We start from the raw sequence: 15,627 nt of genomic DNA on the forward strand, positions 1-15,627 counted from the left end.
CCTTTTTTCTCTTTTCCCTTAATGGACCTTTCTTTGCTAAGTATTGGAAGTCTGCTTCTTTTCTTTGCAAAACCTCATCTAGCTAGCTTTTGCAACTCTGTCCTTTGAGAATACTACAGAATGAAATAAAGAAGTTGGGGTAATGGAGGGGAGATTTAGACAGAAGGAAATGGCGAGTTCTCATTGTTCTGTGGTAGCTGAAGTAAGTGTCGATCTCACTATGCTTGATTTCATTTATTTCTTGTCTCAAGAGTTTACAAAAAGTTGACTTTCTTCTCCTGAACAAGAAGCATGTTATGGTCATGTGAATAGAGAACAACAGTCATTTGTTTTAATATCAACATTTCCTTGGGTGGTTAGAAAGCTGGTGAGGTTATGACTTCTATCTATCAATCAATTTAAAATTACAATATTAGCATTTCCTAGAAACTATACTATTACATATTTCTCCACTACAAACTTCTGGAGAATATAATCCCTTTATCACAATTGTCATATTTTAAAAGTGATTATCTAGAAATAGGTTCTAATAAGCAAAACATATAAGACTAACAAATTATAATCAGAAGATATATAGGGAAAAAGACTTATTTTCTGTATCTGAATCTGGAATTAACACTCATACTTTATTTTCCATGTAGCACTAAATAGAGTTTATAGGAGATTCAAACTAACAGCTGTGACTTAATAGATGTTTATGTCACAGGGAGGGGGAAAGTCCTTTTCAGTAGCAGAGATTAGAAAAGCTGGACTCCAGTTTCCACACTGTGACAAACTCAGTGGACGACTTGAAGCAAGCTTCCATCTCCCTTTGGGTCTCAGATTCCTCAACTGCAAAATAAGAGTACTCCCAACTTCAGCATTTTATGTTTCTATAATATAACCGGATATGAAAGTATCCTGGACAGCACAAGAAAAAGAATCTGTTTGTCAGGAGTAGCACTTTAAAATGTGTCTCACGGTTTGTTTAGAAAAAAAATCACTGTTCAGCTGAGTTTACCATCCTTAAGGAAAAAAGAAACAAATTTTTTTTTACTTAAAATTTTTCCTCCTTAATATAATGAACATTCTTTAGCACTAACATTATCTGTTGATGACAACCATGGCCCGCTTACTTCTAGCAAGCCTCTTTAACAATGATTTATAATTTAAATCCATTACTTGCTGTGAATGCTCCAAGTAAACACTGATTTAGGGGGTTACAAGTAACATGGACATATGGATTAAGTCAGTTCAGCCTAAGCTTTGTCTACATTGCTTTTATTTTTTTGTTTTAAGTGCTTGCACTATCACAATCACCCTACTGGCATTTAAAGTCACTAAATAAAAAAACTATCAGTCATTTTACTTTTAACTTGAATTTAAAAAAACAAAAAAATTAAAAAAAAAAACTCCAGAAAACAAGCCCTAAATGTATGTCTGGGGTGTGTGTGTATGTGAATCTGAGTTTAGTATTATTATTGATATGTAAAAACCACAGCATTCCCTTACATAAAACAGGAGACCCAAAAAAGATTAAAAACTGCATGGAAGATTCCATTGGATTCTTTGTTTTGGGGCATATAATTTCCTTTCCTTTGTCCATATAGTTCATGTCTTAGTATAATCCTATAAAAAAAGGATAGTTTCATCCAAAAAATCAGAGAACAGAAAGGCATAGGATTAAAAAAAAACATCTATAATGATGATTATTTGTTTAGAGTTTCTTAAAAAGGAATCCTTGCTTTTGGAGATTGTGGGCCCCCCAAAATTATATGTAATACTTTGTAGGTGTGTCATAGTATTCATTTTAATCAGGTTCTCAAAAATATACATTACTAAAAAGACTGCTAACTACTGACCTCGTCTGAATGAGAAGTCTTCATCCCAGAGTGAGGAGCAATTGCCACAGTTACACCACTAGCCAGTGTCATCGACAGCCCCAGAACTGAGATCCTTACGGCCACTCATGCTAGTGCACACTCAAATAAATTATGTTTCTTAAACTTGTGTCATCTTGTGAAGAAACTCTGCCTGCTTTATTTGTTGCAAATGTAAAGTCAGCTTATAGAGATTTCAAGGATACCTTTTCAATTTTAACATTTATTGCCATTAAAATTACTGTGTTAAGATTGGTCCAACAAGAATTAGCCCCAGAGAAAGAATCCGTCAAAACAAAACAAAGTTCTCTTGTACATACATGACGAAGTCTTAGTTTCATTCCTACTTACAGAAGCAAAAATTACCTATGTTTAACACTCAACGTTGGAATATCCACTAGAATTTAAAATAGGCAAAGAAGCTCATCTAGTATAGCAGACCTACTTGGAAAGATCATTCTTCTTGAAAAGTTTTCCACCAGTTTTACTAAAATGAGGTGTATTAATATAATCACATAAATAAATTATAATTAGTAAAGAGTGTTGCATATCAAGCCTGTACTAACTCAAGTTTCTTTTTACTAGTTTTTCCTGTTATGTGTTTTTATGAAAATTATTTTTATTTTAGAAAGTGTTGCCAAGATGTACTGGTTATTAAATATGCCTTCAGAGCTAAATCTGCAGGAACATTGCACATTTCCCATATCTTTTTCTGACTCACTTTCCTTCCGGAGAAGGAGAAGAAAGAGTTCCAAGGAGAGGAAGAAATAGCTGTAAGTAATATGTTCATGGGCATTTAATGCTAGATGGTTTAACATGCTTGATTGCTGCTGGTGAATCAGAGCTAAAAAATGACAGTAGCATCTATCATGTTATGTTATATCATGCAAAATTTTAGCAAAGGCACGACAAACCACACTGCTGATTTCAGCAATGTGCTATATTTGATAGCAATTGATAGATGTCTACAAAAGAAAATCACTAAATTGTAGAAATGCCTTAATTTTTAAGGTAGTGAGTTATATTCTCTGAGCCGAGAATATAATGGCCGGGGAGCAGAAACTGATAGGATCACACAGCACAGTCCTATCAGTGACTTTAAATTCAGTAATTCTTTATCAGGACCCAGAATATCAGACAGTGCAACAATAATATTCTTGATTCTGCACTTAAATTTCAATAAGCAAATAAAGTATTCCCTCCTGTATAAAGAGTAAAATATAGGTTTCCTATTCAGGGTTGTGACTACACTTTCAATGTCTCCAGCATAAACCAATGTGTGACAAAAGAGAGAGAAATTATATCTCAGTGACCCTGGCAGACATAACACCCTTTGGTCTTCAAAGTGCAAACTAAACAAAGCCCCTTAAGAGGCTATGATAAACTGCACTGGGAAAAAAGGTAAATAAAAATAATAGAGGCCAAAATGCTGAAAAAGGAAAAAAGTTATTAGTCTATATGTTCCTTTATAATTTATAGTAATGATATTTTCCTCATTAAAATGCAATAGTAATAGATTAAATAAATTGGGGATAGAAAGGACCAATTAAATCATTGTGTCTAACACATGCCAAGGGAGGGCAGATTTCCCTAGACTAAGGAACAAAGAAGAAAGAAAAATATAAAAATAGGTATTATATCAACATCTGCAAAAGGTTCATTGAGCATAAAGTCTACGGATATTAAGTAGAGGTATTAGCATCAGTAGTGAGCAAGATTAGATACTGACACAAAGTACCCGTATCAATGGCGTCCTGTGCTGTATTTTCAGACTTCTAGTATAATTACCTGGAGTTTTTCTAACTCAAAGCTTCTCTGTTTATACTCATGTAGAAAATGTAATCTGAGTTTCAATGAATTTTTAATTTTGTTCAATCTTGCATTTGTTCAACCAAAAACAATTTAAAGAGGACCAAAGCTATCAGCCTCTCAGTGAGCAACACCTTACTAGGGAGTTCTTGAATCTGCCATAAAAATCAACAGTGTGCATCTAATAGTTTTCTTTTAATTTGAGCAGTGAAAAGTGAATAATCACATCAAATATTCTTCAGGGCCTCTTTGGTTTCCAGATTAAACATGTAATGTGACCTGTCATCTTGCCACATTCTCTGCATTTCCATTTTAAATAATCATAAATAAGAAAACCTTGCTACACTTTGGCATGACACAGTTGTTTGATCCAGCTGCATTTCAAAGTCTTAGAAATTGCACTCATTCCTTCTTTAAAGTCCTTGTTCATCTCAAAGGTTTTCAGCTGAAAGATTCTTTATTGTATTCGAATCTTGTCCCATATGAGTTGTTTTGATTACTCAGTTTATGAAGAGTCTTAGAAATTGAATTAGGTCCACAGCAAAAAACACCAACTGTTTTCCTGGAAAGACAAAGGGAGAAAATGGAAAATTAGGTAGAACATGACAAGAAGTATCTTTTAGTAGCATGTTTAAGGTGTTAACAAAGTTAATTTCTTGCTGCTTTGCATACAAATAATTTTCCAATTATTACCAAATATAAGTGACCACCGGGAAAATATTTTATTTACCTCATGCTTTTCATGCTAGAGATCAAGATCATTCAAAGAATATAACTATGAGCACGTATTTGTTTGTTATCAGACAGAGTGAGCAGTCTGCATGTCATTGATGAGGGCAGAAACGAAGTCAAGAGCAGCAATTGATAGATGTCAACTGCTCCACATTTGACATATGAATAGATTTCTATCCACCCTGGACCATATCAGTTCTTCTCATGCTAAATGTTTTACAGACATTTTTTCCCCCTAAAGATCCCATGGATTTTCATGGGAAGTGGTGAATAAGCATAAAGAAAGGAAAGCTCTTACCAATTTGAAAGGATAATTTTAAGTGACTAATTTATATCTACATTAAAACAAAATGCATACTAATCTGGATACATTTTCTTTTTTATTTATGTGCCACAATAATTGTAACAAATACCAAGCAGGTTTTATTATTTGCTAACATAAAATTTTGGTAGATAAATTATACATATCCCTAACAAATAGAATAAATAAATCCCACAAAATGATTACTATTTCACATTGATTTCCTGCAAAGTTTGTTGATTTGCATTGAATTCTTCCTATGATATCAAAATGATTGACAATTCTTATCATATCTTGGACAAATCCAGTATGTATTCATTATCTGAGAATAATTGTTGCTGAAAAAAAGACAGTGAATCCATTTAAATGGGTACCAAAATTTATAATAAATACTGAAAAAAGTTTTATTAAAATTTTTCACCTTGAAAAATGAAACAAAGAACTACAAAATAAACTTTTACTTGCAGCCATGATGGAGAAATAGGGACTAGATTTACCCTCCTGCATTAAAAAAATAGGACAAAACAAATAACATATGAAAAAATTATTTTCAGATACTGGACAACAGGCAGCACAGAACTGTGATCCCTGAGAAAAAAAGAAAAAACAAGGTGAGCCCGACAGCTATCTCTTCTTGTTGCCTGAAGGCAATTTAGAAGCTGTAGCACAGAAGAGGGAAACTCATGCAGAGACTGGCGGTCTTACTGAGTTAAAGAGAAAAAGAATGGAGTTCACGAAGGCCAAAGCAGCTAGAACTTGATATCAAAAGAAAGAAGCTCTGGAGATCTGCAGAGGAGTATCCTCAAGTCTTTGGCTGAGTACTAATCTCCTCATGTGTTAGAGGAAACCATGTGAAACTGGGTAGAGAACTACCAAGGAGCAGTAGGCCAAACAACTCTGAGTTTACGCAAGGCTGTCAACAATTCATATTCCCACAAGCCAAAATGGAAAGCTCTATATATAATACATTGGCAATGGATAGTGTACTCAAAAAGTTATTACCTTATTTGCAAAGGGTAGGGAGGATGTTGGTAAAATTAGCCCAGATTGGAGGCTGCTCTGGACTCATACTAACAAAGCTTAAAAGCAAGCCTTGAAAAGATCAAACTGACGGACTTCCCTGGTGGTGCAGTGGTTAAGAATCCGCCTGCCAATGCAGGGGACATGGGTTTGAGCCTTGGTCTGGGAAGATCCCACATGCCGCGGCGCAACTAAGCCCGTGCACCACAACTACTGAGCCTGTGCTCTAGAGCCCATGAGCCCGTGCTCCACAACAAGAAAAGCCACTCAACGAGAAGCCTGCACACCGCAACGAAGAGTAGCCCCCACTCGCCGCAACTAGAGAAAGCCTGCACGCAGCAACGAAGACGCAATGCAGCCAAAATAAATAATAAAATCAATAAATTAAAAAAGAAAAAAGATCAAACTGAATCCAAGTAACAAAACTGTATGCCAAAAACAATTCCAACAATACTGAAAAGAATAAATAAAAATTTGGAGTTTGATGTCTAAACTTCAAAGTGTATAGCATTTAATAAAAAATTACCAGGAATGTGTATAGCAAGAAATTATGAACTATAACTAGAAGTGTTATGGGTTGAATTTTGTTCCCTTCCCCAAATTCATAGGTTGAAACTCTAACTCTCAGTATTCCGGAATGTGGCTGTATTTGGAGATTGGGCCTTTAAAGATGTAATTAAGATAGAGCGATGTTGTTAGGGTGGACCCTATTGCAATCTGACTAGTGTCTTTGTAAGAGGAGGAAATTAAAGAGACACTAGAGACACACATGCAGATAAAAGACTGACCATGTGAAGAGGCAGCAAGAGGGTAGTCATCTGAAAGCCAAGGAGAGGTCTCAGAGGAAATCACCCTGCTAGCATCTTAATCTTAGACTTCTAGCCTTCAGAATAGTGCGAATATAAACTTCTATTGTTTAATCCATCAAGCCTGTGGGATTTTATTATGGAAGTCCTAGCAAACTAATACAAGAAGAAAGATAAGTCAATAGAAATGGGACGAGAATGACAGAAATGATGGAATTATTAGACAAGGTCACTGAAACAGTGATGAGAAACATGTTTCATATGTTCAAAGAAAAACATCGACATGATGAGAAAGGAAAAAAGATTTTTTAAAGGCCTAAGTGGAAATGCTAGAGATTAAATGCAATATTTAAAATGATAAATATACTGATGGGTTAACAGAAGAATAAGCACTGAAGAAGAAAGGATAAGTAAACTTGAAGATATAGCAGTAGAATATATCCAAATGGAAGCACACAGAGAACAAAAATTGGGCAGAAAAGTGAAAAGAGCCTCAAGGTCCTGTGGGACAATACCAACCAGTCTTTCATATATGTAATCATAGTCTCAACATAAAAGAAGACACAGGGAAAGAGAAAAAAATATTTGAAGAAATAATTACCAAAATTTTTACAAATTTGATGAAAACAAACAGATCCAACGATCTAATGAACTCCAAGGAGAATATGCACGCACACACACATAACAACATAAGGCAAGTTATAATAAAACTCTGGAAACCAGTTACAAAGAGAATAACACAAAAGCAGCTGACAGAGGGTTGGGGCAGAGACACACTACAAATAATAAACAGAAGATGAAGGATAGACTTCTTGTCACAAACTATTTAAGTCTGAAGGCAATGAAGTGAAATCTTCAAAGTGCTGAAAGACAAAAAAAAAAAAAAAAGCAACTATTCTATATCAAGCAAATTCTATACCAAACAAAAATAACTTTCAAAATTGAAGATAGAATGTAAACTTTTCTAACAAAAGGTGAGGGAATTCATCACCAGCAAACTAGCACTATGAGGTATATAAAGGGAATTCGTCGGGAAGGAGAATGAAATCAGATAGACATGTGAATCTTCCCAAAGCTACGAAGGACACCAAAATGGTGAATCTGTGAATAAATACACTGTATATTTATTTTGTCTAATTTTTAATCTCTTTAAAATATAATTGATATTTAAAACAAAAGTAATAACAATACATTATGGAGTTTATAGTATATGTAGAAGAAAGATGAATAAGAACAACAGCCAAAGAGATGCAGGGTGAATGGAAGTACATGAGGTAGTATAATATTATTTGAAGTACACTGTGATAAGCTAATGGTGTACACCGTAGACCTAGAGCAATGCTTCTCCAATTTCAGCTTCATCAGCATCACCTAAGGCACTTCACAGACCACAGATAGCAAGGCCCTATTCCTAGATCCTCTGATTCAGCAGATCTTGGATATGGCTCCAAGAATTTGGTTTTCCAACAAGTTGCCAGGTGATGCTAGTCCAAGGATTGCAACTTGGGAACCAATTCCTTAAAGAAATAACTAAAGTCAAACAGAGAGGCATGGCTAATATGTCACTTTAGGAGAAAAAGATGGAATCATAAAACAACACTAATTGAAAAGAAAGTAAAGAAAGAAAGAAAAAAGGAAAGAACAAATGAGATAAATAGAAAGCAACAGTAAACTGTTGGACTGTAACACAATCCACAGAAGCCAAGAAAACTCAATGAGGAAAAGATACTGTCTCCAATTCATGATGTTGGGAAAACTGGATATTCACATGCAAAAGAATGGAACTGCACCCTATCTCACTCTACTCCCAAAAATTAACTCTAAAGGAAATAAGACTTGAATATAAGACTTTAAACCATCAAATCTTAGAAGAAAACACAGAGGAAAAAACTCTTTGACAGTGGTCTTGGCAATAATTTCATGAAACTGACACCAAAAATACAAGCAACAAAAGCAAAAATAAATAAGTGGGACTACATCAAAGTAAGAAGCTTCTGCATAGCAAAAGAAATGATCAACAAAATGAAAAGGCAAGCTAGGGAATGGGAGAACATATTTGCAAACTACATATCTGATAAGGGGTTAATATGTAAAATATATAAGAAATTCATATAACTCGCTAGCAAAAAAATAATAATAATAATCCAATAAGAGGAAACTCTTTCAGCTTTTCACCATTGAGTAAGATATTAGCTGTGGGCTTATTATATAGGGCCTTTATTATGTTGAGGTATGTTCCCTCTATACCCACTTTTTGGAGAGTTTTTATCATAAATGGATGCTGAATTTTGTCAAAAGCTTTTTCTGTATCTATTGAGATGATCATATAATTTTTATTCTTCAATCTGTTAATGCAGTGTATCACATTGGTTGATATAAAGATACTGAACCATCCTTGCAATGCCTTGGATAAATACCACTTGATGATGGTGTATGCTCCTTTTAATGTATTGTTGAATTTGGTTTGTGGTGCTGGGAAAACTGTACAGTTACATGTAAAAAGAATGAAATTAGAGGCTTTTCTCACACCACATACAAAAAGAATCTCAAATTAGATTAAAGACCTAAATATAAGACCAGAAACCATAAAACTCCTAGAAGGAAAAATAGGCAGAACGTTCTTTGACGTAAATCATAGCAGTATGCTTTAGGATCTATATCCTAAGGCAAAGGAAACAAAAGTAAAAATAAACAGGACCTAATTAAAGTGAAAAGCTTTTGCACAGCAAAGGATACCATCCACAAAATGAAAAGACAACCTATTGAATGGGAGAAAATAATTGCAAATGATATGACTGATAAGGGGTTAATATTCAAAATATATAAACAGCTCATAAAACTCAATATCAAAAGAAAAACAAAAACAACACAGTTAAAAAAAGGCAGAACAACTGAATAGACATTTTTACAATGTCTATTCATTCATTTTTACTTTTTAAATGTTGGCGAGGTTGTGGAGAAAAGGAAACCCTTGTACACTACTGGTGGGAATGTAAATTGGTATAACCAGTATGGGAAATAGTATGGCGGTATCTCAAAAAATTAAAAATAAAACTATCATATGATACAACAATCCCTCTACTGTGTATATATCCATAGGAAATGAAATCACTCTCTTGAAGTGTTATCTGCACTCCTATGTTTATTGCAGCATTATCTAGAATAGTCAAGACATGGAAACAACCTTAGTGTCCATAGATAGATGAATGGACAAAGAAAATGCGATGTGATGTGATACACACACACTGAAATATTATTCAGCCATAAAAAAGAAGAAAATCCTCTTATTTGCAACAACATGGATGAACCTTGAGGGCATCATGGTTAGCGCAATAAATCAGACAAAGAAAGACAAATGTATGATCTCACTCATTTGCGGAATCGAAAAAACCCAAACTCATAGAAACACAGAGCAGATTGGAGGGTGCCAGAGGCAGATGGAGGAGGTAGGGTATGACTGAAGACTGACAAAGGGTTACAAACTTATAGTTACAAGAGGAATAAGTTCTAGGATGTAATGGACAGCATGGTGACTATAGTTAACAATACTTATTGTATATTTGAAAGTTGGGAAGACAGTAGATCTTAAAAGTTCTCATCACACAAACACAAAATTTGTAATTATTTGAGGTGATAGATATGTTAACTTTATTGTGGTAGTCATTTTGCAACATATACATATCAAATTGTTATACTGTATACAATATTATAAGTCAGTTATTTTTCAACAAAGCTGGAAAAATGAAGAATATTTTTAATCTATGTGATGATAAAATGTAATTTATTTTGTAATGAATGCAATATAATAGTAAGATGTAAATAGTTTAAACACTACAACTAAACCCTAGAACTAAAAAACTTCAAAATACATGTATCAAAAACTGATAGAACTGTAAAGACAGACAAATCTAGAATTATAGTTAATGACTTCAACACTCTTCTTTTGGAAATTGACAGAACAAGTAGACAGAAAATCAGTAAGTGTACTGAAGACTTAAATACCACTATCAACCAACTGGAACTGATTGATATTTATAGGGTATTCTACCCCAAAACAATGGAATACAAATTCGTTTTTAGTGCCCATGGAACATTCACCAACACAGACCATATTCTGGGCAGTAAAACAGGTCTCAATAAATTTTAAAGGATTGAAATAACAAGGAGTATATTTTCTTAAAACCCATTTGAACCAGAAATCAAGAACAAATACCCCTATATTTGGAAATTAAACAACATACTTCTACATAACCAATGGGTCAAAAAAGAATTCACATGGTAATTTAAAAAATATTTTGACTTATATAAAAATGAAAATAAAACATATCAAAATTTGTGGTATGTAGCTAAAGTGGTGTTTAGAGGAAAATTTATAGTATTAAACACTTTTATTATGAAAGAACAATGATCTAAAATCAGTGACCTACGGTTCCACCTTAAGTAACTAGTAAAAGAAGAGCTAATTAAACCCAAAGTGAGAAGAAAGAAAATAATAAAAAAGTATGAAAATAAACTCTTACACTTAATAAAATTTAGGTTACTATCAAAACCAGAGCTAGACACAATGGATTACTTAAAATGAATAAAACTGAACTACTGAATTTATACCACCAAAAATAAAAAAAAGTCATAGTGCCGTTTTCATTAAGATGAAAAGGGAATGAGACATTTTGGCTGTCTGTATACAGTCTCTGTCAACACTGCATTATGACAATAAGATACCATTATTTTCTTTTTTGGCTTTCATAGGGCAAATATAGAGTTAGATTTTCAAATTTTCCAAATTTCCTAAAGGCTTATCTTAAATTCTTCATAATAAAATCATTATTTTTAAAGCACCGTATATGATCATTTTCTTTTTTACATTTTGTTTTCCAACTATTAACTAGTTTAACTCTAGGAGATGTTTGTTTGTGTAATTTGAGGAGCTCCCCAATGTCACTTTCACTAACAATGAAATCCTACAACTTTTAATTAACCTTTGTAATTAATTTGCACTAATTTTGATTAGGTTGCTGCAATCCAACAATCATCTAGAGATTTATCTACAAAAACTCTGTAGAGATGGGTAGAGATAGACTTAGATGCTAGCAGAGGATGTTGTTTGGGGGCAGATGTTGGGAACTAGTTCCATAAATGTTCAACATATTGGTGAATATTTTCCTATTATACCGATACTCGTTTTTCCATTCATTTTTAAAGTGTGTGATCTCATATAATGAAAGCTTATTCATGCCTTAGGGATTATTCACTCCTTGTATTACAGATACAGAAGGGTCGAGTGACTTGACCCAGGGACACAGGAGCAAATGTAAGAGACCAAACCTAGGTATCCTTAATCTGTTTTGTTTTTAAAACACCATGTGGCAGTAAAATATAGATATATCTCAGGCATCAATCCCAGAAGAGTTTTCCCTACTCCAAAGGCCACGTAAAGTTCTTTACTTCTCCCTTTCCATGATGCATACATTCAACTAAGTTAAGGTATGATATGCATTTTTACTATAAATAACAGGAAACTGGATCTCAGGTATAATAAATAATTTTTAAAAAGACATACAAGGAAGAGACCACTCTCATACATGTGTGCAAATTAATATGCCTCTCTTCTCTATTTTTATCTCTTTATATTCTCTCAGCAATTTATGTACATGAAGTTAACCAAAATTTTACATCTAAAATGAAGTCTTCTATTTAAAGAGTGCCTTTTTCCAGTTAACAAACCTTAAGACGTTGATCCATTCTTTTCCTAGCTACGCTACATAAAAATCCTTCAAAAAATAATGCATTTGAGGTGCCTGCCCAGAGCAGATACACAAACTGAAAGTGTACAAAATGTCAACCATAGATGGTGCACACTTGCTCTTCTTAAATAAGCTTTGCTGTTTAAAGAAAATGAACAAACAACCAAATAAGCATACAAAATCCCTCTCAATATGAACAGTGTAACAAATGAGGACTCTTGAGAACTAACCAAAGAAACCAAAAATCCCAATGTAATTTCTTGCAAATGATCCTCTACTGTTTGGGGGTTTGGTTTCAGAACTGAGCAAAAACAAACAAGCAAAACAAAGAAACAAACTATCAAAGTTTTCAGCACTATACTATGAAAACTAACAAAAGAACGCTTGCCAGAAGTCAGTTAAATGTCATTAGGGAGGACGGAGTCTGTGGTGCATAGCAAGACCCAGGTGAGTATGACAAGATGATCACATCTAAGGTGGATGATTCTGGAGAAAGGGAAAGAAATATAACAAAAACTGGGTTGACTTTTTTCTTTATTCTGTAGTTCACCTTTAACTAGGGCCCTGAATATTACAAAGGACCTCTGCTTTCCAAATAATGCTTTCCTCTTTAACCCAAATTACTTCATCAAGGGAAGGAAATCTAGGAGTGCTTTCAAACATGGTTGAAATCTGAATTACACGGGTCACTGTATTCCTTTGTAGATTTTGCTTCTGGGGCTTCACACCATGATTCCTAAAACAAAATCTCTGAAGATGAAGCCAAACGCCATGATGAATCCATGATTATTTCAGTAGATCACATTCATCCATAAATTTATAAATCGGGGCTTTAAACAAACTCTCCATCGAATAAGCTGCCTCATTCATTTACAATCAAATACCCTTTTTATATTTATCAAAATGTATTTTTAAAATTATGACTTAATCAAATATATGCTAATAATTGTAGCATAATTCAATCTAGAAGAAAACGATGATCACTGGTGCCTTAGAGTCACAGGAAATTTTAAAAATTAAATCTTCTGTTTATATACATTCTTATTGCAGGTGTGTTTAGTTTAGCAACAAAAGTATGATTAGTTCAAGTGTAAAATTACATTGAATTTTAATAAAATTCTGCAGGATAAACAGGATAGAAATACAAGTTCAACTAGACAAAAGAGTGATGTAAAATTTCTAACTGATAGTGAAAGCTACAAAACATACAAATATACGAGGTTGGTATCAAGAAACTATGATATTTAGATTCCAGTAGATATGTTTAAAAGAGTTACATTAATTTTAAAATGTCAATATCTGCAGTATGTTAGAAATTATAGCCTTTGGAACTATTTAAACTTATGATGAAACTTTTTTGATGCCAACTTTAAAATGTGTGAGTGGGTATATGGTTTTCAAAATGCTTTTAAAATTCTTATAGACCTTTGCCCTGCACTATGATAATTTTACAGAAGACAAACCGGCTCCCTAGTCTGTGCCCCAAAATGAATGCTTTCCTTCAACTGTATCGCTTCAGATCATAGACATATAGCCCATAATGCTAGAATTCTTTATAGAATTATAGCTTCAAAGAAAAAAATATGTTTGGTAATATTTCTGATTTAGAGACTGCATATTAAAGAGTTTTAAAAACTAACAGTTTTAAGAAATGTATTCATTCTGGTAAAAAGGTACCAAAAATCTGATTTTTAAGTGCGTTCACTGTTAGAACTACTTGAAGAGCTCCCTCGCTTGCTAACGTGATTTAAAAAAACTTTCCCAATGATTATCTGATTTATGCTATTGGAATAAACACCCTTTATAATATGGATCTATGTAAATTTAAAAGTAGGTAGGAGAGTCTAGTTCATAAATAGACTATTTTTAAGCCAAATTTTGAGTATTTGGCATTACAGATGCTTGAGGTGGTTCCTGCCTTGCTTCCTCCTTTGGTAGTGATAATTGAGGGTTTAAGTGACTCTGTAATTTGTAAACCCATTACTAAGTAATCTTTAAAAACTTCACGTGATGACTTGGGAATATTTTAATTTGATCATTAGCCACATAAATTTTTTGAGGAATAGTACTTACCCTCTGTTATATTTTGCTATTTCATTAAACAGAAGTTTCCACCGAGGACGTCCAATAAAAAGTCTCGAATTCAGTGCTTGATATTTTTCTCCAATTATCTTCTGCCAAAAAGAAAGCACTATATTTTATATGACACAGAGTTGGACAAATAACCCATTTCTCTAACATCATCTTTGCTGGTGCTGTGGCTTTCTAACAAATTGCTGTGATATAAAGAATATAAGTATCATATGGCAACCTATTAGGTAAAGTCATTTACAAGCATCATTTCCTCCCTCTTTCCCTTTAAAATCCATTACCTTCTTGAATGCCATTATTACAAATGGTTGATTTTCCTAGACTTCAGTTAGTTGCATCATTTTTAAGCAACTGCAGCGTTAAAGAATGCATTCTAATTGCTTACTCTCAAAAAAGGCGCAGCACATAAGCTTTATTGAAGCGTTTTTGTACTGCAAAGTGATCATATTTGGCTCATTATATGAGTAAAATACTGTAAATTGTCACCATAAATTTGGGGAAATGATCCTGGACATGATAGCCTAAAACAGAAGAGCTCCAAATTTGGGATCTATCAAGAAACAACTTCTAATGTACTGGTGCTTGCAATTAACAGACTATTAGATCTGAATTGGTGATAAAGAGAGTGAAGTGAGAAGAGAGGAGAAAGTGTCTGAGTCCCAGGCAGACAAACTGAGAATCAGATGTAATATATGCTCTGTACCTTAATTACAGCGAAACCATTAGGAATAATGATACTGACTTGCTTCATGAGAGTATAAAATAAAATGTTTTTACATACCAAGTAGGGTAGAAATCTGACTAAAAAAATAGGCTTAGATTAGTTTCAAAGTAACTGACAAGCATTCATGTTTTGTATTCAAACTATTACAGAAAACGTATGATGGAAAATACTACAATAAAACTTGTGAAAGCATTCATGCTCAGGTTTATACGGCCATACAGCTCTTCAATGTTGTCTGTAAACAGTTTCTTCATCTATGATATGGGGATTGCAAAATCATTTACCTCTTGAATATGTTGGAATTACATGAGATAACGTATATGAAATGCTCAGCACAGCGTCTAGCAGTGAAGTAAATAATGCGTGATGACTGTTACTTTATTTAGTTTCCCTTGAAGAGAAACAAGCTTAATTGTGTATGATCTTATTTTCTCTCTCCACATAAAACCTCCCCTCGATGAACATAATCACAAGACTATTCGCTTATGTCCTCATCTCTAGATGAGGCAACTGTGGAGAGAAGAGAGGTGAACTCAAAGGT

General features: G+C 33.6%; 1 protein-coding gene across 3 annotated transcripts in view; it reads right to left on the bottom strand.

Moving 5' to 3' along the window:
* Positions 1–219: 219 nt before the first annotated feature.
* The window catches only part of NOX4 (NADPH oxidase 4), a 146,364-nt gene continuing 130,956 nt past the window's right edge, over positions 220–15,627 (bottom strand). For all 3 annotated transcript variants that reach the window (XM_082340468.1, XM_082340467.1, XM_082340469.1), the window contains 2 exons: positions 14,345–14,445; positions 220–4,230 (listed from right to left, as the gene is read on the bottom strand). In XM_082340468.1, coding sequence (XP_082196594.1) covers positions 4,110–4,230; positions 14,345–14,445 — 222 coding nt within the window. In that variant the 3' untranslated portion in view covers positions 220–4,109. The remainder of the gene's footprint in view (positions 4,231–14,344; positions 14,446–15,627) is intronic.

Source organism: Balaenoptera borealis (assembly GCF_965194805.1).
Source record: "Balaenoptera borealis genome assembly, chromosome: 11".
NCBI lineage: Eukaryota > Metazoa > Chordata > Mammalia > Artiodactyla > Balaenopteridae > Balaenoptera > Balaenoptera borealis.